We start from the raw sequence: 20,142 nt of genomic DNA, 5'->3' as shown, positions 1-20,142 counted from the left end.
ATTAAAATAGCGCAATAAGTAAAAGCTTTCCAAGTTCCTTCTTGAGATTTCAGGCGACCTAACCTCAAAATTGATATATTCTCGGTCGCTGATGTAGTATAGATGGTCTCTAACCTAGATACCATCCCATCTAACGTATCTGAAATCGGCTGGTACAAGGCATCGCTCTAGCTCCCCGAAAGCGTAAACACCAAACATCATTCCTGCAAAGGCATTTCCAATAGGTGGGAGCAGTGTCATGATTCTTGTTGAAACACTTGAGAGCCAGGTTATATCGGTTTTGGTACGCTTGAGGCGATGATCCGGTTCGTTGCCTACTGGGAAGGAGAATCCAAGGTGATATTCTAACGGGAGAGCTTTTATATGTAGCTGAACTGGGAATTTTCCTTCAGGGAGATCATGTTCAACTTCTTCAAATCCACCCTTCCCATCCACGGCCTGTTTTACGGCAACATATCGTTGGCCCGATCCGTTGACACGGATACCAATGCTAGCAAACGTGTAGCTATTCCACCAGACCACAGTCCCAGCTTCATAAGTCTTGCGGTCGGGATAAAACTCCAACTCAGTAGTCCAAACAATGTTAGCACGAGTTTGCCGTTGGAGGAGCATTGTTGGACATTCAGGGACGGTAAGGTTGTATGGACCTCCATGAAGTCGGAGAAAGCCCTGCCGTGCAGTAAGGCTATATTCTTGCTTCAATGGCGTATCTGCGGAAATATGCACGTCAGGTCCGTTGAGCCTTGAGCTGCAAGCAACTATATAGCCAGCGTTCTTTGCTAAGTGGGGTGACTTACGTTTGTGATACCAACCTAGTTCTAGTTTACTCTTACTGAAATCATCGAACCAAGTCTCAGCATCTCGTACGTGATAGGTATCGGGGGCTTTCCCGAGAAGTGTGATCTTGTTGCCGTAATTGAAGACTGGCCAGTCGTCTTCCCAGCTCACCGGGACCAAGAAGCTCTCACGACCTGCAAACGTCACAAGTTAGGAGGCTGCTAATTGTTACAGAGAACAACCGAGAGACCCATACCATATTGAGAAATTTCCCAGGTCACTTCTCCATTGTTTTCTTGTCTCCAGGGCCTTACTCCCAAAAAAACACCCCACCAATTCCCAGCAGCATCTTCAACTAGGTCAGCATGCCCAGTATTTTGAACTTCATCCGACGTTGTGTTCCTCCATAGCGGGTTTCTTGTTCCAAGCTCCCAAGGGCCCAGTGGGCCGACGCTGCTACGAGATACCCATTCGGTATGACCTTCTTCTGTGCCACCCTCTGCTGTGAACAGATAGTAATAGTTGTTTCTTTTGATGATATGAGACCCTTCAGCCAATCCAGAAGGCGCAACACGAATGACAGTCGGAGAAGTCAATGATGTCCCTGTCGCTAGGTCTATCTCGCATAGATGAATTGCAAAGTCCTTCTTCGCACTCGCTGGATCCCTATCCACCAACCTATAGGTTGTCGATAGATACACTTTTCCATCATCGTCCCAAAATAACTAAAATATATTAGCACTATAGTTGAGGAAGATGACGGGAAATGAAGGACTTTTTATACATCTTGATCGAACCCCGGGAGGTCGAAGCAGACGGGATCAGACCAACTGTTCTCATCCCATATGTTGTCAGTTTCAACATAGAAACCCCTGGGCCAGACTCTTTCCTAGACACAAGTCAGTTTTAAATCTCTATTTTACCGGAGATATTAAATATTCTCCTAACAGGGGTATTTTATGCTTTAAGTATAATTTTAGAAACGTTTAAAACCCTCAAAAACACCTCAAACGGATATTAGAAAATATAAGCATAAGTACATACATTCTGTGCGGGGCGATATCTGTCCCACTTTGCTGTCGTCATATAGAATTTCCCCTTCACATATCGGAGAGTTGGTGCCCAAATCCCGCCTCCAGGCTCAACCGTTCGCATGTCGAGCTGACTACGTCTGGTGAGCGCATGGCCGATCAATTTCCAACTGATAAGATCCTTGCTGTGATATATTGAAACTCCAGGGAAGTATTCGAATGTTGATGTCGCGATAAAGAAATCATTGGTCCTAGGATCCCTACAAATGGTAGGGTCCGGATTGAAACCCCTCAAAATGGGGTTTTGATAGGAGCCATTTTCCGCCATCTTGGGAAAATTTTCGGAGTATCGGGGAGACTTAGCGAAGAAGTACTTGAAACTATTAATATTTTTCAATTTACTGACTTGAGAGTAAAGAGCTTTTGGAATATCACCCCCATTTCACAGCATACATTTACTGTATTTTATACAATTGTACCACTTCAAATGTTAATAATGAGAAGTTTGGAGTCGAACGAGCGCCCAATTTTAGGCTAAATCCAACAAAAATGCGGGGAACAATAATACTAACACTCGATCTATTTCTCGTTATAATGTATAAGTATAAGTTTCAAAATTTCGAGATTCAAATGTTGAGTTTCTGTAACTTGTCATGGCCCTCATCATTGTGGAGAAGCCGAGAGTTTGAGACGGAAATGTGTGTCGGAACATCTTTTGCCCTCTGAAGCTGCGAATATGATTGGTGGATAAACGATGCGGCGAACTTCAAAATTCCAACACAACTCAGGCGACCCTCTTATGCGCTACGCTGGCTACTGGGAGTGGCATTGAATTTCCAGTTTCTATAATGGCACCACTACGGCTAATAGGCTATTTAGATCATTTCGAGGTCCTAGCCACAGCCGATGGCATAGATCTACTGCTTCAATGCGGCTGTTATCTTGGGCTTATCTAATTTTGTGGTGCAGGACTTAAGACGACTTCGAAAATATATTTCCGCCTCCATTTCTCGCGCAAGAGATAGCCTTTCCCCTTCTATTAATATGTATCTGCCATCCAGCGCCTCATAATGTCTTTTTATTAGTCTGTGCATAATATGGGAAGTATTTTAGTTACTCGCTGTGCATGGTGGTCTTGGCTGACCCCGAATTGAAATTGCTCTGGTGGTGAATTCTAAAATTCTAATTTGATGATCTCGTTCTCCTGATATGTGGCGTATACCGATCTGAAACTTATATATAATTCTAAGGGAGTTTCTAATTAAATACAGCGCTATCCTCGAACTTCATTTCTATGCCAGTTACTTCGGCCAAAGCCATTTCTATTCTCCGGGCCAATTATGGGTTCCTGTAAGCCATGACACTGCGGAACTCGTTTCTATTGAGTTGAATATTTTATTTGATATTTTATTTGATGGTTGATTAATTCAGGAGGCAACAAACTTTTATAATGCAATGTGTAGTGCCTAACCAAATGATATTAGCCATATATATATCCTCGAGAAAGAATAGAATAGTTTAATCTAAGAGGTTATAATATTAAGCTTGAGGCATGATGTGGAAGTCTTTCTTCTGGGAGATCAATAACCTATGAGACTGTGGCGATCTAGCAAGATATGTCAACGATTATATAAGCATTCATCTTGGTATTTATACCTACAGTCTAGAACACGAACTGTAGTGCATTCTTGCACCCCGCTGGCCACCTATGTGCCAATTTGTACGCTCGAACCTAGTTTATCTGCCACGAGCGTGGCCAACAGAAGTACCAGTACTAGCTTTATGTACCTCCAGACACCTCCACTGAGTCTCGGCTCCCTCTAGGATCGGTCCAGCAGTTGTCTTACCCTACGGTTGCATATTGAAATACATAGTGCAGCTGTTGTCTTGTAAAGCCGAGTGGTGTTATTCTCCGCTTCATATAACGAAGGTCGAAAAGTTGCATGTGCCATCTCATATGATACCTCAAGACGAAAGCCTATTGGTTCAGAGACGAAAGAGATACCACATTGCGTCGCCGAATACGAGATTTTGGTTTGATGGTGTCGACCCCTTGTAATGGGGGCAACTTGTTTTGCGAAATTTGCAGAACAGAGCGCCTTTCCGACAGACAACCGGCAAGTACTCGAGTCTGTTTGCGGGAAGACGGTAAACTTTCTCATGTAAATTTGTATTGCTTTTATGCATGAATGAGCTCAACAGGTGGGCCAGTAGCATCTATTCCGTACACCCGTTGCCTCATTCAATGTCTGAATAACTACTAGTATGGGATATCGATACGCATCATTAGCGGGGCTACCGAAATTTCGCCTTTTTTCCACCAGTAGCCAACTTCTCAACGTAGCTCTGACCGGGATTTGATATTCGTCTTGCCATACTACACAAATATAATAGAAAGCATGTATCGTAACATAAATTTTGAATCCTGGCTGGCCCCATCCCCAGAACCTAGCTACCTTTTGATATAGGGGTTCTCGCCACACTCTTCGAGAGATCCAGATCACTCGTGCCCAAGTATTGTGGGGTTCGACCTCATATAATAGGAAATTGTCCTGGTATTCTACTGAGGACGATGATTACATGTGCACTACCTTGTCTCGTCGCCGATTCCTTACCTCGATCGCTAACACTGGATAGATTTGCTCTAGTATCTATAAGGTTCATGAGCCCCTTTCGATCCACGGTAGGATTCAAGGTTGTAGTAACCCTGGAATATGCGGACTCCATACATGTACAAAGAGAATGGAGCAGATAGTGCAGTGGATACTGGTAATATCCACGAAATTTTTCTTTGCATTTTTGTGAACTTGCGTTTTGAAAGTTTTTACGCTGTGTGTAGACCGAATATGTTGTCTCAGCTTAGAATTGTTTATATGGGCACTAGATGTTTTAAAAGGGTTGGCGCAGTCCCTACAGCTCGAGACATAGATATATCTCTATGTAGGTATTTCTTTCTTTAATATTTCGTTTTGCAACACCGCAGCAATAACATTAGTTCAAATGACCTGCTCAAAATAAAATATTAAAATATTCCTTGTATACATGTAACCCCAAGCCTCATTATATGCCGATTCAAAGTATTGACGAAAGGCTACAATTCGTGGTACTGAAAGACTAATGAACGAAGTATAAAGTATACATAGCCTCATTGTTAACGAATACCTTGTATATTCGAATATAGTATGCCGGGGCGCCTTCAGAACATAATACAGCAACCTTCCACCGAACCAGCTGCGCCGTACAACACTAATTGTTTAAACGTACGATATTATTACCAAAGCGTTTTGAGGTATGCATATAGAATTCTTGTTTAGGCTTGGTGGCAGACAGGCCGCATAGAAACTGTTGATTGGCGGATTTATATACTCCGTAACCAGCTCCTACTTTTTTGCGATACAACACAGGAATCCTGTTGTGAAACTGTATTTGTTGGTTTAATATGGTTATGAGCTGTGCTAAAAGTAGGATTAATAGCATAAGTGAGTAAGGAATTATTCATTAGAGAGTATTGGAAATTTAGCCCACTTTAGCCTTGAAAATCGAACTATTGTTGTGCTGTAACTTTAAAACCGAATGTTCGAATGGGCGTGATGATCCATATATGTACGTGAACTTTTAGAAATTTCACCGTGATATAAATTTAAATTGCACAATCATATTTCGATGTTTCTGCACGCAGTGGCCTAAATTTGTCTCGTCGCCAGACACCTCAGCCTGTACCTAAAGTTAAGCTTCATATCGATGACGACATCGATAGCCGCGAGGCAGACAGAAATATCATCGTTCTGGAAAGCCATATAAAGCCCCAGAGAGAATATGTGCGACGATATCAGCACTCGCCGAAAAGAAATAATTATTATATAGCCCACCGCTTCAATCGAGATCAAACTTGACTGCGCAAAATATTTAGCAACTACTGGGAATTAAGCTTAACTACTACGGATATTGTATATGCAATATTCCCACCTTAGAAATCGTGCCATTTCTGACCTGCTGATCCATGCACCGGAAGCAAGCGAATGTAATAGCGATCCGGCGCCGGCGCCATTATATCACCGATACTCGGGGTATCTTGCGGGAAAGGAAAACGAATGGGGAAACTCTTTCTATGCTGAATACGAATTCGCGCTTCGGATCTCCGATTAGGGCAGCTCCTACACGATTCATGCGATTAAGTTGACAGGGCTTGATCCGACTCCCATTCCCGCCTAATATAATTCATGCAAGGAACCATCTTTCAAAGAACGCACCATATTCTAGATCTCTAGGTTCCTTCTTTACAATTGGAAATATTCTCCGTGTGAGCTTTCATTGGATAATACTTATGCAGATCTGCAGACATACCGTTGTTTCTGAGGCTGAATAAATTCCGAGACCAATAATTAATATCGACCTTACAAGCCAAATTGGCAGGAGGTATAAAAACCATCGGGATGCTTAGGAAATGTATGTGAACACGTCGATATAAGTCCGTAAAACTCGATACTCATGATCCAACAATGGTGCGTTGTAGACGTTGTATTTTCTTTTATATGGTGTTCACACGCAGGGCTTCTGGATAAAACCCGCCCTGCGACATAGCCGAAACAGGCGACAGGTAATTTTTCGCTAATCACAGTCCCTCTAATCCGTTTATCCAGCCTTTCACCAAGCACCTGCGGAAAGAAAATGTTATTTTCCTATGGTTGACAAGCTTTTTGAACCGTGGATAAAGTGCCGGCCGGGGGCTACTTTCTTGCGCAGACGTTGCATATCGTCTATATTACCCCATTCTAAGGGCTAAGGCCGTGGCCTTACTGTGTAAGGCACGGCATTTTTTGGTTCCGCCAATTGTTGCGAGATATGCCGGCGTATGCGGTCAGAAGACCCGCCTTGGATGGGGTTTTATGGAAATACCTCTCGGGACGCGGGTTGTTGGCATGGATTTAATAGGTGCGAACTTTTTAGATACGAACCATATTGACGGGGCTAATGGCACCGATGGACGTCAAACTATGTTGATAACTCAAACTACAATTGCACAAGAATTCTACGAATCGAAAGATAACCGTTTTTCTGTTATTATAACTTCATAATTATATTGCAAATATGATAGGAAATATGCCAAGTATCAACATTGGCTGCAGGTACTCAAAGGTCAGACATCGCGGGACATAAAAAAAGAGGTATCATGCGAAAGCATAGTTAAAGAAAATATATATTATCTACTAGGCCAAAACGCTACACAGAGTGCTTTCGTAACATGATCGGAAATACTGTTTAAACCTTGCGGCCAACTTCCTCGATAGTGAGATCCTGTCCCTTCTCGTCGGTGATGTGGGTGGGGTGGCCTTCGACCAAGGTAGCACCCTTCTCGATATGGTTGACACCGCCGAAGAGGGCATCCATCTCTTCTAGCCTGACGTTCTTGGTTTCTGGGAGGAAAAACCATGTAAAGGCGGCAAGGATAAGATTGATACCGGCAAACATGTACATGGCCTTGAATCCGATTTTCTCGAGAATGAGAGGCTAAAAAGAATGTTAGATAAATTTCTTTGAGGGAAGTCTTTGACGGAAACACTTACGAAAATCTGGTTGACAATGAGATTGCCGACATTCTGCATCTGAGAAGACATACCAACAGCCTGTGCTCTGACGTTCATGGAGAAAACTTCACCAGTCCAGATCCAGACGACAGCGCCCCAGGATGGCTTGTAGAAGAAGGCGAACATAAACATCATGACCACAATGCCGGCGCCAACTTGTGTAGATTTGGTATCCTCGGCATAGGTTGGAGTTCCGACATAAACGGAGGCAGAGATCACCATGCAAAGAGACATACCGAGGGCTCCGAGGAAGAGAACCATCTTGCGGCCCCAGGTATCGACGGTGAAGGTGGCAGTAAGAGTGAACAGAATGCCGAATGTGCCATTGAGAGCGTTGATGAGTTGAATAGTGCTGTTGCTTTTGAAGATCTGCTTGTAGATAAGGGTAGAATAAGAATTAAGGGAGCCCTGGCCGGTGACCTGTTGACCAAAGTTGATAACGAAGGCGAGTAAGAGACGCTTTCGGAGAGATTTGTCCTTCCAGAGTGGGAGATAAGAGCCGTCGAGTGATTCCCTTTCGAATTGGAGAGCTTGTTGAACTTGGGCGACTTCCTCCTCAATTTCTTCCTCGGTATCTCTGACACGGCGGAGTGCGGCCTTGGCTTCTTCGATTCTTCCTTTTTGAATAAACCAACGTGGGGTCTCGGGGCAGAACCAAATAAGAGCTATGATGAGAATTGGAACCATGATCTGGAAGATGACAACCATACGCCAGTCCCAATCGTGAGAGAGCTTGCCCTTGTTTTGTGTGCAAGCGTAGTTGATCCAGAAGGCGAGGAAGGAACCGACGGAATAGAACATCTGCCAGAAAGACATAATTTTTCCGCGGATGTCTGCTGGAGCCAATTCACCAATGTAGACTGGGCCAGCTGGGAGCGCGATACCCTGACCGAAACCGATGATAGTACGACCAGCCAAGAAACCACCAACACCATGACCTTCTGGAGCGAAAGCTTGGATGAAAGTCGAGGCGATAACGAGAATACAACCAATAGCGATAGACATACGACGACCGAAGCGGTCCGAAATTGGGGCTGAGAAGAACCATCCTGCGGCGATACCACCACAGGTGTAGGCAGTATTAATTGTACCTAGGAGGTTGGAATTTGGATTACCCCAGTAATCTTTCCAATTGTCGGAACCCTGGACGGCATTGAACACTGAGGCGTCATAGCCGTAGAGTACCATAGTTGAGGCTGCAACCAAGGAAATGTACCTATGTCTCAAAGTTAGCCCATCTGTACTTCGCCTTTGCGCACATAGCCCGTGTTGGGTGTGTGGTGTTTAATTGATTACTGATATCGCGAGATATCGATATACAACATACCAATTGTACACTCTCTGTCTCGAGGGCATATGCATCTTGGATCCAGGTGCTGAATCTCAGCTAATCACAGTCCTTTGACTAGAATATTAAAACTCTTTTCAAAAGATAATGTCGAATTGCGTTGGGGGTTGATTAAGCTTTCCGAGAGGGCCTTCTAAATTGTCGTGTGCGGGATCCCTTGGAGGGGTCTAGGACTTCTACTCTGGTGAAAGAGAAGAGAAATTCGTGGAGTTTGAGGAAAATCTGGAGTTCTTATACATTGCTCCAAGTTAGGTTCAAGATGGCCGCGCCCAACGATCAGTGCGGGTTCCAGGTCCAATTCTCCCATAGCACACCACGAATCAGGATCGACGGAACAAGTTACTTTGCAGGGACCCCAGGTTCTCGGACGGAGGTCCTTGCCATCTTGTTGCCTGCAAGCGAACAGAGGACTGGAAGCACAGATCCCCAACTTCTGTGCAGATGGGGGCTAAAATGCAGCCATGGACGAAAAGAAAAGGAAAACCAAAAGACAAACCAAAAACAAGCAGGTTAGGAAAATTCCGAGCAAACGGGGACCGATGGCTTCTAAAGTCCGCCCAATCGAAGGGGCCTTGGATACGAGCTTGAGACACCGAAGGTTCTCACGCGGCGCTAGAAGTGGAGGAGTTAGATGGCCACACCAGCTATGTGGTTTCGCAGCGCAGTGCTTAGTGTTTGATTACCTTCTTTTTGATGTGCTCCCCGCGTTGGAGATGTATTCCAAAAGGTCCAACCATGTCTCGCGGTACCCTCTCCACAGATAGGTTAAACCTTATCCACGGGGACTCCAGGTTTCCCACCTGCAAGGGAGCACAAACGGTTCCAAGGAATCGTCCTCCTCGAGGGCCTGTGATTGGCGGACTAGAAATCTTCCGCAGGTTGGTTGCGCAGCGTCCCCGCAACATCCCTGCCGACACACATGCAAACCTAAATTCCTCCACTGCAGGTCGCGACGTTGATACAGAGTTGATAAACGTGAACCGTTGGCTTGGAGGTTTGCGTATCTCGTCGATGGTGGTGTTTGACCCATGTCATGGGCAGGTCGTTCGAAGGCGTCAGAAGTGCCTTAGGCATGATAGTCAGGTCGCTGTCGGAGTCGCGAGCAGCCCTATCCCTTCTCAGGCTGAAGCTTGTCCAGTGGTTTGGTCAGTTGATGACTGTAAAACTAATCGAGGCATAACTCACCATCTCGTATTCTGTTTCCTGCGATACATACATCAACGATCTCGAACAAAATACGTCTTCATTGCTCTATATCACGTGACACAGGTTTATTCGACGTCTACAACGCAAATGGCTGGTGTGGGTACTTGTTATGCATGCTAAGCATACAAGCCCAAAGCCAGGTTACGAAAAGTGTAGACCCGCTGCTTAAGAGACGAGATTTTGTTGATGGGCCAGACTATTCCGTCTTCGCCTCCGTCCGGCACCTATTCTTCCATTCTTGGTCTTCCATAATGACCTTTATTTGGCTCCGAAAACCATGTCACAATTGCACACCCCTAGCTTGTAAAGTTTGAATCTCGATCTATTCATCTTAGCCTAGCCTTGAAGATTCGGCGGAAAGTAATTTTTCAATTTCTTGCTGGTTACAGCTCTCCAGGTCTGATGACAGTCGCTCTGGCACGGAGGAATGGGCAATTTTGGCAATAGCGGAGAGAAAGACTACGAACTCCTCTAGGATCAATGGATCTGAAGCTCAAGATGCATTCGATTGTTTTTAATTTGAAAATTAGGTTCGTCGGAATACCCCATCTTCGAATACCAGATTGTGGGGTAATCTGGACACTTAATCATACGATCAAGAGTAAGTTGTACCGATGCTTTATTGCCATGGCCACCCAACTTGCATTGGGCCTAGATGGTACTTGTAATCCTTCGGGAACAAGGTATAATTACTTTGTTTACTATGTATGTAATGTCATATGCTATCTTGTCTCACTCTGCTCAGCTTCTACATGCATATATGCCAAACGGCCGGGCATACGAAGCCTAAACTATCTGAAAATCGTAATTGCACTACCCCAAAAGAAGGAATTCACTCGACTGATTCCCACACACTGATGAGGCAATATCGCTCTAAAAAATGGGAACTAATGGGGCCTGATCTGATAGATCCCATTCCTGACCTGTGCCAGCTGGTTACGTCCCAATAAGTAGGGATCAGGTGCCGTAGTTCAGAAGGAGCACAATTCACTTTTCAAAACTTTGGCGCTTTCGGCGAACGTTTTTCATGATACCAAAAAAATTTCCGGGCACCTCTAACTCGATGTAGGAGAGAAGAAATAGTAATCTGCGTCAAATTTCAGTCGTCAGGAATATATCTTATCACGAAAACTGCATGTGCTAGTTACGGAGATTATGCAGCAGGATGGGGGAAAGATTCTCAAAGCCTACTGGCTAATATGTTTATAACCTGGTTCATAGGCTTCTCGGCACGAGAGTACTCTCAATGTGGCCCCAGCTTTCCCAATCGCTTCATGATTCAATAGGATTAATTCTGTGCCCCGAGAATCAAAAAGGTGGCCGGAAAAACTTTTACGACATGTCGCATCGGCATGTTAACGGATTAGAACCCTTGATTAGGTCACAGGGATAAACTCAGAATTGGGGAGAATTTCCAGCAGCAGCAAGTGCCATAGTATTCCTCGAAATTGAGACCTCCACTTATCAGATGTAGACTAAGTTTTTGGTAAACGTTCCATGGTGCATTGTCCGTGTTGGAAGTTGTTATTCCGAAACATTTTAATAGTCCCATGGAACCAAACTTTTAATTAAGCCTAAATTCAAATGCCAATATTCTCGTCTTACATCATTGCCAATCCGTGGTGGAGATCTCGAATGTAGGATTCAAAGAGTCTGGAGGTTCAATTGATCAGCGTCAACTCTTCAGTTACTCAAACTCACGTTCATGCATGAATTCAAGTATCACCAGTCGCAAAACCAAGAGCCTTCCTCGTTCTTGGACACACCTTCGAGTTTCGAAGCTTCGCGGTTTAATTTAACTTGGGCTGGGTATTTACGCTCACACTTCATAGATGGGCCAGGCATCCTACCTCGAGTGACTATAGTTACATCACGTGGTGTCTTGACCTTGCGGCTACTAAATATTGAATTTACACAGGTAAGTACACACTGTCTGGTCACCATGCTCCTTATTTGAGGCTACATTATCTCGTAAAACAAATGAGGCTACAGGCGCAAACTTCTAGGCTCCTCAAATATTAAATTCCGAAGAAACGGGTGATTAAGAACCACAGCATATTGAGACTGTTCGGATTATAACTTGACCTCATTATGGAAGTCTATAGACGTATACATATACTAAGGCCCAAGCAATCATGGTTAATATAACATCTGATTTTCGAAATTTCATTAAGATCATTCGGTCTTTTAAACTTACAAGGAAATCGTTCTCACGACTTATAAAACTAATTCCAAATAGTAAAGGTTAAAAAAATCCAAAACAAACATGAACTATAAGGAACTTAGCACTCCATCTAACAACCCTACCCCTGCGGACTCTCTTCCTTCTCATCAAACCCAGCTTTCTCCCCTCCAGCCTCTTCCAAATCTTCCCCCTTAACTCCTCCAACAACATCCTCCAACCCTTCATCCTGAAACATATCCCTATTCTTCTTCTCAGGTCCAATAAACGTCAAAAGCATAACATACGCAAACACAGCACCCATGAAAATAACCATAACTTTCCCATAATCATATCTTTTTACCCCATCCTTTGTTGGTGGGAGCGGCCAGTTTTCACCAAGCGTAGCTTCTATGGTTGAAGACGCTGATGAGACGAGGTTGCCGAGTTGATAGGATGTCCCTACTACGAAGGTACGGAAGGAGGCTGGGGAAAGTTCCATTAAGTGAATCGGGATGACACCCCAGGCGCCTTGGACGGCGAATTGCTCTAGTAATTTCAGTCAGTGGGAGCAGTTATCAGTCAAGAGATGTGAGGTTACGCACCAAAGAATGCGGCAGCCATGATGCTGTTTGAACGTAAGAAACCATAAGGATAGAGCAATGCGCCACCAAGGATACACATTGCAATGATTGATATCCTCCGGCCAAAGATCTGAGAAGAATACCCAACGAGGGTACCGCCTATCCAGAGCAATTCATAATGTTAAAACATTGAAACACTTAACCATTCTTACAATGCACAGTACGTACCCGTTATAGCCCCTAAATTCGCAACGACTTGGGTAACCGTAACCCGATCATGTCCAAATCCCAACTGATTCTGAAGCATAGTAGGATAAAGATCTTGACTTCCATGAGACTATTCCACGCGCTCCCGTTAGTAGCATTCTATACCCTCCAGATACGTCATTAGATCAAATCTTAAACCTACCATGAAATTGAACCCAGCCATCAGCAGAACCAAGTAGATGAGCATCAACCAATACTTCCTCAATGCAATCTTTCCCTCTTGAATAAACACCTTCTCAACCTCAATATCTCCTCCTGCCTTTCTCAACTCCATTCTCCTCTGGAAAGCCTCGGTTTCCGGCAAAAAGTACCTGAATATAATCAACAAAACCGGTGGGCACGCCCTATACTCTCTATTAGCCTCTCCCCTGGTGTCTCCTCACAACCCACAAGTAAGGTACCAACATACCCAAACCAAAACAACGGCCGCCACCCATGACTAGTCGTATTCACAAAAGCCCTCGCAAAAACCACAGCAAGCAGATACCCAAACGCATACCCTTGCTGAAGCATACCACTCACAATTCCGCGTGCAGCAGGTGGTAAATCCTCCAACGCCGTCGCAGCAACATTGCCATAAAGTCCTCCCATGGCAATACCAAAACACGCTCTAACTCCCAGGAACTGACTATAATTATTCACGAATCCTGTGGCGAGTTCGAAAACGATGAACAGAATGTTGTTGACGATATATGGCCATTTACGGCCGTATCGGTCGGATGCTAGGCCGAAGGTTATGGCGCCGACGGAACGGAGCATCAGGACGAGGGTTATCCCCCATGTTATGTCAGAGTTCTTCTTGTTGAATTCTTTCGCGAGGTCAGTGACGACGAGGGAGACGGTGAAGAAGTCTAATCATATATATTAGCCTATCTCTGCTCTATCGTATTGTTAACCATATCCGCATACCAAATGCATCCCTATTACCGAGTGGTATCAGTACAAAGCTTCCCATATCGAGGTATAAGCAATGCAAACTCACCAAGTCCACCCCAAAAATGCAATTGCAAAGTTCAGCCAATTCGACCGATTCAGCGACGCCAGTACCTTAATCGGATTCGGCGCTGGATCCACCCGCGGCGCCAACGTCGTCACCCGTGTGCGCAGGTACTCGCCAATGCTCGTCTTAAACGGCATCTTGAAATCCTATTTTATAAATTTTATGTTCCACCACCACAGATACTTCAAGCTTTAACCAGTCGCGCCGTCGGATACCCAACAGCGAAAACCCTCGGGACGGAAAAAACAAGATCAGAGGAGCAGATCCCCACGAGGCTCAATGATAAATACCTGTCGCAAAAGACAACAAAAAAAAAAAACAAGAGACTTCAGAGACGGCGCAAGGAATGCACTCTACGTTGCTCAAGACCAGCTCAGGAACCGCAAGGGAAAGCAAAATATGTCAGGAATGCTAGTGCACCAACTTGTGGGAGATGCGCTGGGTAATTTATACCCTTTCTAGGTATCGCAATTGGAAACTCCGACCCCTGCTTTGGTCCCTTTTTCAATAGAAAGATTACATGGTGATGGCATGGTGTCGCACGAAACGGGGTGTCATAAGGAAACTACCTGCATTAGTCGCAGTGATCTACAACACCCCATTACTTGGTTCCCGCAAGCTACCAACCCTCGGGCGATTCTCTGTATTCGGGGTCTCCGCATAGCCATCATGAGGCCATGAGCTTATGGGGGTTAGACAAGCTAAAGGGTCCGCAGGGAGAGCCAGGGGTAGGAGTTTTCTTTGTGAGATATCTAGGGTACCTTTTCGTGGAAAGACTTAAGCTTTCGTTAATAGCTAGCCCGCCCCACGATTGTCTCACAGTTCCGATAAAATGCGAGATATATCGATAAAAATCTGGAATGAAGCTTCTGGACAGCGAATATCTTAAGACATTGTAACATGTAGTTTCGCTGCTCCAGAATCAATCTGAAGATATCTAGATCGATCCCTGCGCCAAAAAAGGGTAGATCCCAGAACTATCTTCAACATGCAACAACCACCACGCCAGTAATACAGTAAACTCCCCATCCCAGGAAAAAGAGTGAAGATCTAGGCAACCGGTTCATTCTACTCTAGAAATCAAGCGCACGTTGTCCGAGAAAGATATTCCGTGTCAAACAATATGCACAAAAAGTGGGTCCAATTCGTGTTGTAGACGTCAGACTGTATCCAAGACTACACAAGAAAGGCTTGCGGGGAACAAGCTTTCGGGCTGGGCATTTCCTCACACACCCCCAGTATTTCCATGCAAGCCCCGGGAGGGAAGAGAAGTGAGCGGCCTTGGCTACATGAAAAAGGACATTAAATTTCGGCGAGACGGATTGCTACCTGATTTGTACGTAAGTAAGAAGTATCCAGCGGAGATTCATGGATTCAGGATGTCAAGCTCAAGGAGAATCAGGAAAAAGTCGGATGAGAACCGGGAGAGGTCGGGAGATAAGGTCGTGATAGTAACCTTCTATGCCTTCTTTTGGCAACGTGTAACCTGCCTGCTAGACCGTTTCAGATAGTCTACTGGTGGAAGATATGTTTTTGTTTACCGTTTGAGGGTATAAGAAAGTATCATTGTGGCATCGATATTGAAGCATTCTTAACCCAGCTTCGATACCAACGAAAATGTAAAAAAAAAAAAAAAAAAAAAAAAAACTTCTAGAAAAAGTGCTTGAGCGTCCAAGGCCTCCACACCCAGAATCCCGATGAGGCATTTTGAATTTTTAACTTTCGCATTGTCTATCGATCGCGACATCGAACATTGCGAGACCGGCGATAGCGATACTTTCCTAGGAATACTAGCCCGCGGCCCGTGACGAGGTTGGATTAATTCCTGCGAATGCGCATCTGACTAGCAGATAGGGATAAGGATCAACGAATAGTTCTGCATGTCGCACTTCGGCCCCAGTCACTTTGAAAGGTTGCATTGCTGGGTGTCATCTGCCCGGCATGGGATCACGGCAGTCGGTTGACTTCATCTCAGGCCTCCAACAGATATCGGACAACACATGTATCGACAGACACATGTAGAACTTCATCATACAGACACCATGATGGAAGGAAAAAATCTGGGCCAGATACTACAAGAGCTTTGGGGAAATGCATTACTCTTAGTAAGTAGCCATTGAAAGTAAATTATTACCGCTAGTGCATGAGTATATACTCCACGCACATCAGAATCTAATACCCAGAGACGTATCCTCTATATACCCCAAACTCCAACCTGCCCAAGGGCCTGACATGGCCTTCTGTAGTTACTTTAAAGTATCAGCAATACAAAAATATATACACCAACATCAATTCCTGTTAAATTATAAAATTAGATAGTCCCCGTATCCCTTTTCACCTTCCCCTCCAAAATCTCATTCCCTCCATCAACCCACACCACAATATTCTCCGGAGACTCTTCCAACTCCTCAAAAAACCCCACAATCTCCTCATCCTCATACCTCTTACTGAAATGCATGAGCACCCATATCGTGCTCCTATGCCTCCTCACAATCGGTTCCAAATCTTTCCATATAGTATGCTTCGTCTTAACAGCCTGCGCCCTATGACTTTCATATAAAAAGCTACACTCAGTAATAACCACCGGGCACCCAGAAATACCCTTATCTTCATTACCGGCCAGCCATTCTGGATCGTCGAGTAAGGAAGTATGATCGCCGTCGCCTAGGAAGGCGAAGATGGGGGTACGGTGTTGATACGTTATATCCACGCCTTGTTGGCGAAGATTTTTTAGTTCGGCGCCGGGTAGCGAACGGTATTCGGCTTTCAAACGGTTAGAAGTTTGCGTAAATAGGAAACCAACAGAAGGGACGGTATGTGATCTGGGAAGGATGGAGACGCTAATTGTTGGATGTGTTTTTAATGGAAATGTCGTCGGTGAAGATGCAGAGACAGGTATAATATGATGTGTAGGCAAGATTAAACCTGCAGGATCTTCAAAACCATCATCAAGATCATCGCTTTCCCGTTTAATAGGGGTATCCACCGGCGGAACCGGACTAGAAGCCTTAGATCTGCGATCCGGCGAAGGAGTATGCGGGCGCGACAGGTCGAACTGTTCACCCCAGGGTATCAATCTCCCACCAACCGTATTAGGAAAACTATGTCTATTCCCTTCTTTGTCGAAATCATGGTAGCTTTTGACCGAAATCCCCAGGTTGAGGGATTTACTGCTCATGATATAGTTATCGAGATGCATTGCGGCTTCAGCGGGGACGTAGACGTCTGGAGGTGTGATGCGACGACAGTACGCTAGGATGGCGAGAGAGTGGTCGGAGTGACCATGTGTGATGAATACATTTTGAGGCCGCGAGTCATCGATTAGGACACCGGCGTCAAGAACTGCATTGAGAGATGGAACGAGGAAAGAAGTATGCCATGCGGCCCGAGAACGACCAATCAATTTGTGTTGTTGGAAAGGTTTTGGGAGAGTCCATTGTAAAGTTTGAGAGCGGGTAGATTGGAGAAGGGGGGTAGCAAAAGTAGGACGAGTGCGGGGTTTTAATGGTTGTGGGATACTGGTAGATGCTTCTATGGGGGTCGTAAAAGTATCCACCGAGTTAGATACCCCGGTAGAGGAGTTTTCCACTGGTATGCTGTTCTGGCTTTGTTTTTTCTGCTCCATCTATATGTCCTTTTCGATTGGTATGAATCGTGTGATAATAATGTCATAGAAACCGATAAGACAGAAGACCGCGTACTTTGATATGGTTGAATTCATAAAGCGTGCGGTTCCTGGCGGAGTCCAAGCCTTTATAACTTAAGCCTAGTTCCCCGGCGTTCAATACCTCGCCAATATCTAGATGTAATGATATTGGTGTTGGATGTTGGAATTTGTGCGCCTTTCTCCCAAACAAGGAACAAAATCCAGGACGAAGAGTCACTTCGATTTGTGAAACGGCCTGGATGACTCAAAGGCGTATTTTCAGCTGCACTATATAGCCATTGGCGAAGCAGATCAATGCTGGTTATCTAATATATTCCTGTGTTCAAGGGTATCAATGTTAGTCAGCTGTATTTCAAGATTCGATTAAGTGTACCGATATGGCTAGCCAGCATTCTGATATCAAAAATCTCATACCATGAAGCGAAAATGATTCTAAATCGCCGGCGTCGGACCGGGAAAACGTTCCTCAAAGAAAATTAGAAACCACGCCCCACTCAAATCGAGGTGAAGTCTAAAGACACGTTCTTCGACTCGAGAATAGAAGGTTGTAAATGTTGTCATGATGGCTCTCTCACCTGACAAGGATTATGCGCGCCAAGACCACTCCCAAAAGGAATATTGTTGCAATTTTGGCACAAGTCAACACCAACTTTCAACATCACCAGATTCGTAACATTTTGGATATTACAGACATATATATAACTACTTAAGTAGATAGAATTACTTTATTGCACGAACACCTCCAGAAATTATGAATTATATAACTCTAACTTAGCAAGTAGTTAGTTTGTCGATAGAAGTAAGTAGATAGATAGCGCCATCATAAAAACTAGTATACAAGCGTCTATATGGTCCTTAACCTTACGGACTTTCGCAGTCTCATAACCACTCATTTATCTCCATAAAAACCATAACTTTAACCGCCTTCCTGCCCTACCCGTAATGCGCTTTCTTGCACTGTAATTCCCCCTAACCCTCTTGTGATAGCGCTCTTAGAACACAGACATCTATAGGGCCAGGGAACCCTAGACGGACTTCAACGACTTCATCAATAACGCTCCCAAATCGTAGAAATGACAAAAACTTTTCTCCTCTCGAGCTCGAGAATATAATTTTCTCCCTCTTTCCTCTTCTCCTCTACCCACAATCGTATTTCCCGTTGCTACCCTCTCATCGTCCCGCGCCTTCCGTTCATACCCTATGCAACAGCAGCAGCAACAGTTTCACCACCATGCCCTCCGATCAAGATATTCTGCTCCAAGCGCAAGTGGTTCAGGACCGACTTCGGCAATTCCTTCCGTAAAGTGAGTAGATATTCAGCAACAGCCGCCGCAGCAATTTCACCACCATCGTATGCATAGCTCGGGATATCCAACTCCAAGTGCAAGTGGCTCAAGACCAACTTCGACAGTCCCGTTCGTAGGATCAGGATATTCTACTCCAATTCGTTCAAGACCGTCTTCGACAGCTCCTTTCCCGGGCCAGGTAGATAACTATCAACCGTCGTCTCCAAGTTATCCCGTATCTCCGGATAATTGGTCGTATAATCACGGTGTAGGGTCGTCACCAGCTCCTCATCCAGTAGTTGCGCCGAGCATGCCTCCACCTCCTGCTGCTCATCACCAACCTTCTTCCCAACAGCATCCTTCCTATCATCACGCTGCTTCTCATACTTCTTCTCGTCATTCTTCTCCTTATCATAACTCTCCCTCTCACAATATTCAGGTTCGGTATCCTTCTCAAGTTCCACTTCCACCTTTAAATCCATACGCGCAACCTCAAATCCCCATACGCGCAACCTCAAATCCCAATCATCCCTTCCGCGATATTGGGTTCAGGTATCCCATCTCGTGGATAGAGGAACTCCGTCACGAATACAAAGCCTGGGAAGCGACAGTCTCAAAAGAGATAAAGGTGCAATTCCTCCAGGCCACGGTGGGTGCTAAATAGGGTGGTTTATGGTTTTTTTATTATTTTTATTTTCGTTTTTTTGGGAGGTCATGGGGACCCCCCTCGTTTATAATCACGAATGAAGACCGTTTTTTTCCCTTTTGCTTCATATTCCCTAGTGACAATAGCGTGCAGTAGAATTAAGAATGCCCTTCGGTGTCCATGTCAGTTTTCTCAAATAGTTCTTCAATAACTCTTCCTCTTGCATACTAATAATTATAACTTGACCGAAGCTCTTTACATCGATCTTCAATACAGCTCCGAATGCTAATATTTTATATATATCTTACTCAAGCTTACGCAACGAAAACCCTCTGTTGTTTTTTGACACAGATGACACAAACCCAGCTTCAATCGTTCGATTCCGCCTTCATAGTTCAGACAGTTGGTTCACGAGGCCACCTTCATGGTTTCGTATTTTCGATTCCCAATTAACAACCAAAAGAATACAAGATGCTAGAACTTGATTACTTTATCGATATATTTCATCGCTCCAAATAGCTTCCCAAACCCAGATCTATAAATTCATAACAGCTAGATAAATCCCAGTTATCCGCCCATATCGG

The 20,142-nt window shown here is 44.6% G+C and overlaps 5 protein-coding genes across 5 annotated transcripts; all 5 read right to left on the bottom strand.

Annotated features, from left to right (window-relative positions):
* Positions 1-114: 114 nt before the first annotated feature.
* DFL_009858 (uncharacterized protein) lies at positions 115-2,136 on the bottom strand (the record flags this gene model as incomplete). Its single annotated transcript, XM_067639806.1, has 5 exons — positions 115-710; positions 798-971; positions 1,034-1,502; positions 1,562-1,666; positions 1,822-2,136. The coding sequence occupies 5 exons, from the start codon at positions 2,134-2,136 to the stop codon at positions 115-117; spliced, it is 1,659 nt and encodes a 552-aa protein (XP_067487558.1).
* Positions 2,137-7,067: 4,931 nt separating this feature from the next.
* DFL_009857 (uncharacterized protein) lies at positions 7,068-8,755 on the bottom strand (the record flags this gene model as incomplete). Its single annotated transcript, XM_067639805.1, has 3 exons — positions 7,068-7,316; positions 7,373-8,609; positions 8,721-8,755. 3 exons carry the CDS (start codon positions 8,753-8,755, stop codon positions 7,068-7,070), a joined length of 1,521 nt encoding a protein of 506 aa, XP_067487557.1.
* A 3,265-nt stretch (positions 8,756-12,020) lies between these two features.
* Positions 12,021-14,096, bottom strand: DFL_009856 (uncharacterized protein; the record flags this gene model as incomplete). Its single annotated transcript, XM_067639804.1, has 9 exons — positions 12,021-12,065; positions 12,145-12,172; positions 12,255-12,657; positions 12,714-12,851; positions 12,921-13,029; positions 13,102-13,303; positions 13,369-13,810; positions 13,869-13,879; positions 13,942-14,096. The coding sequence occupies 9 exons, from the start codon at positions 14,094-14,096 to the stop codon at positions 12,021-12,023; spliced, it is 1,533 nt and encodes a 510-aa protein (XP_067487556.1).
* A 2,174-nt stretch (positions 14,097-16,270) lies between these two features.
* Positions 16,271-17,584, bottom strand: DFL_009855 (uncharacterized protein; the record flags this gene model as incomplete). Its single annotated transcript, XM_067639803.1, has 1 exon — positions 16,271-17,584. The coding sequence occupies one exon, from the start codon at positions 17,582-17,584 to the stop codon at positions 16,271-16,273; it is 1,314 nt and encodes a 437-aa protein (XP_067487555.1).
* Positions 17,585-18,824: 1,240 nt separating this feature from the next.
* DFL_009854 (uncharacterized protein) lies at positions 18,825-19,394 on the bottom strand (the record flags this gene model as incomplete). The annotated part of the gene is made up of 2 exons (XM_067639802.1): positions 18,825-19,061; positions 19,128-19,394. The coding sequence occupies 2 exons, from the start codon at positions 19,392-19,394 to the stop codon at positions 18,825-18,827; spliced, it is 504 nt and encodes a 167-aa protein (XP_067487554.1).
* Between the last annotated feature and the right edge of the window lie 748 nt (positions 19,395-20,142).

The sequence above is a fragment of the Arthrobotrys flagrans genome, assembly GCF_004000055.1.
Source record: "Arthrobotrys flagrans strain CBS H-5679 chromosome Unknown unitig_1, whole genome shotgun sequence".
Classification (NCBI taxonomy): Eukaryota; Fungi; Ascomycota; class Orbiliomycetes; order Orbiliales; family Orbiliaceae; genus Arthrobotrys; species Arthrobotrys flagrans.
Note: the sequence above shows the minus strand (reverse complement) of the source record. Positions and strands in the feature narration are given on the sequence as shown.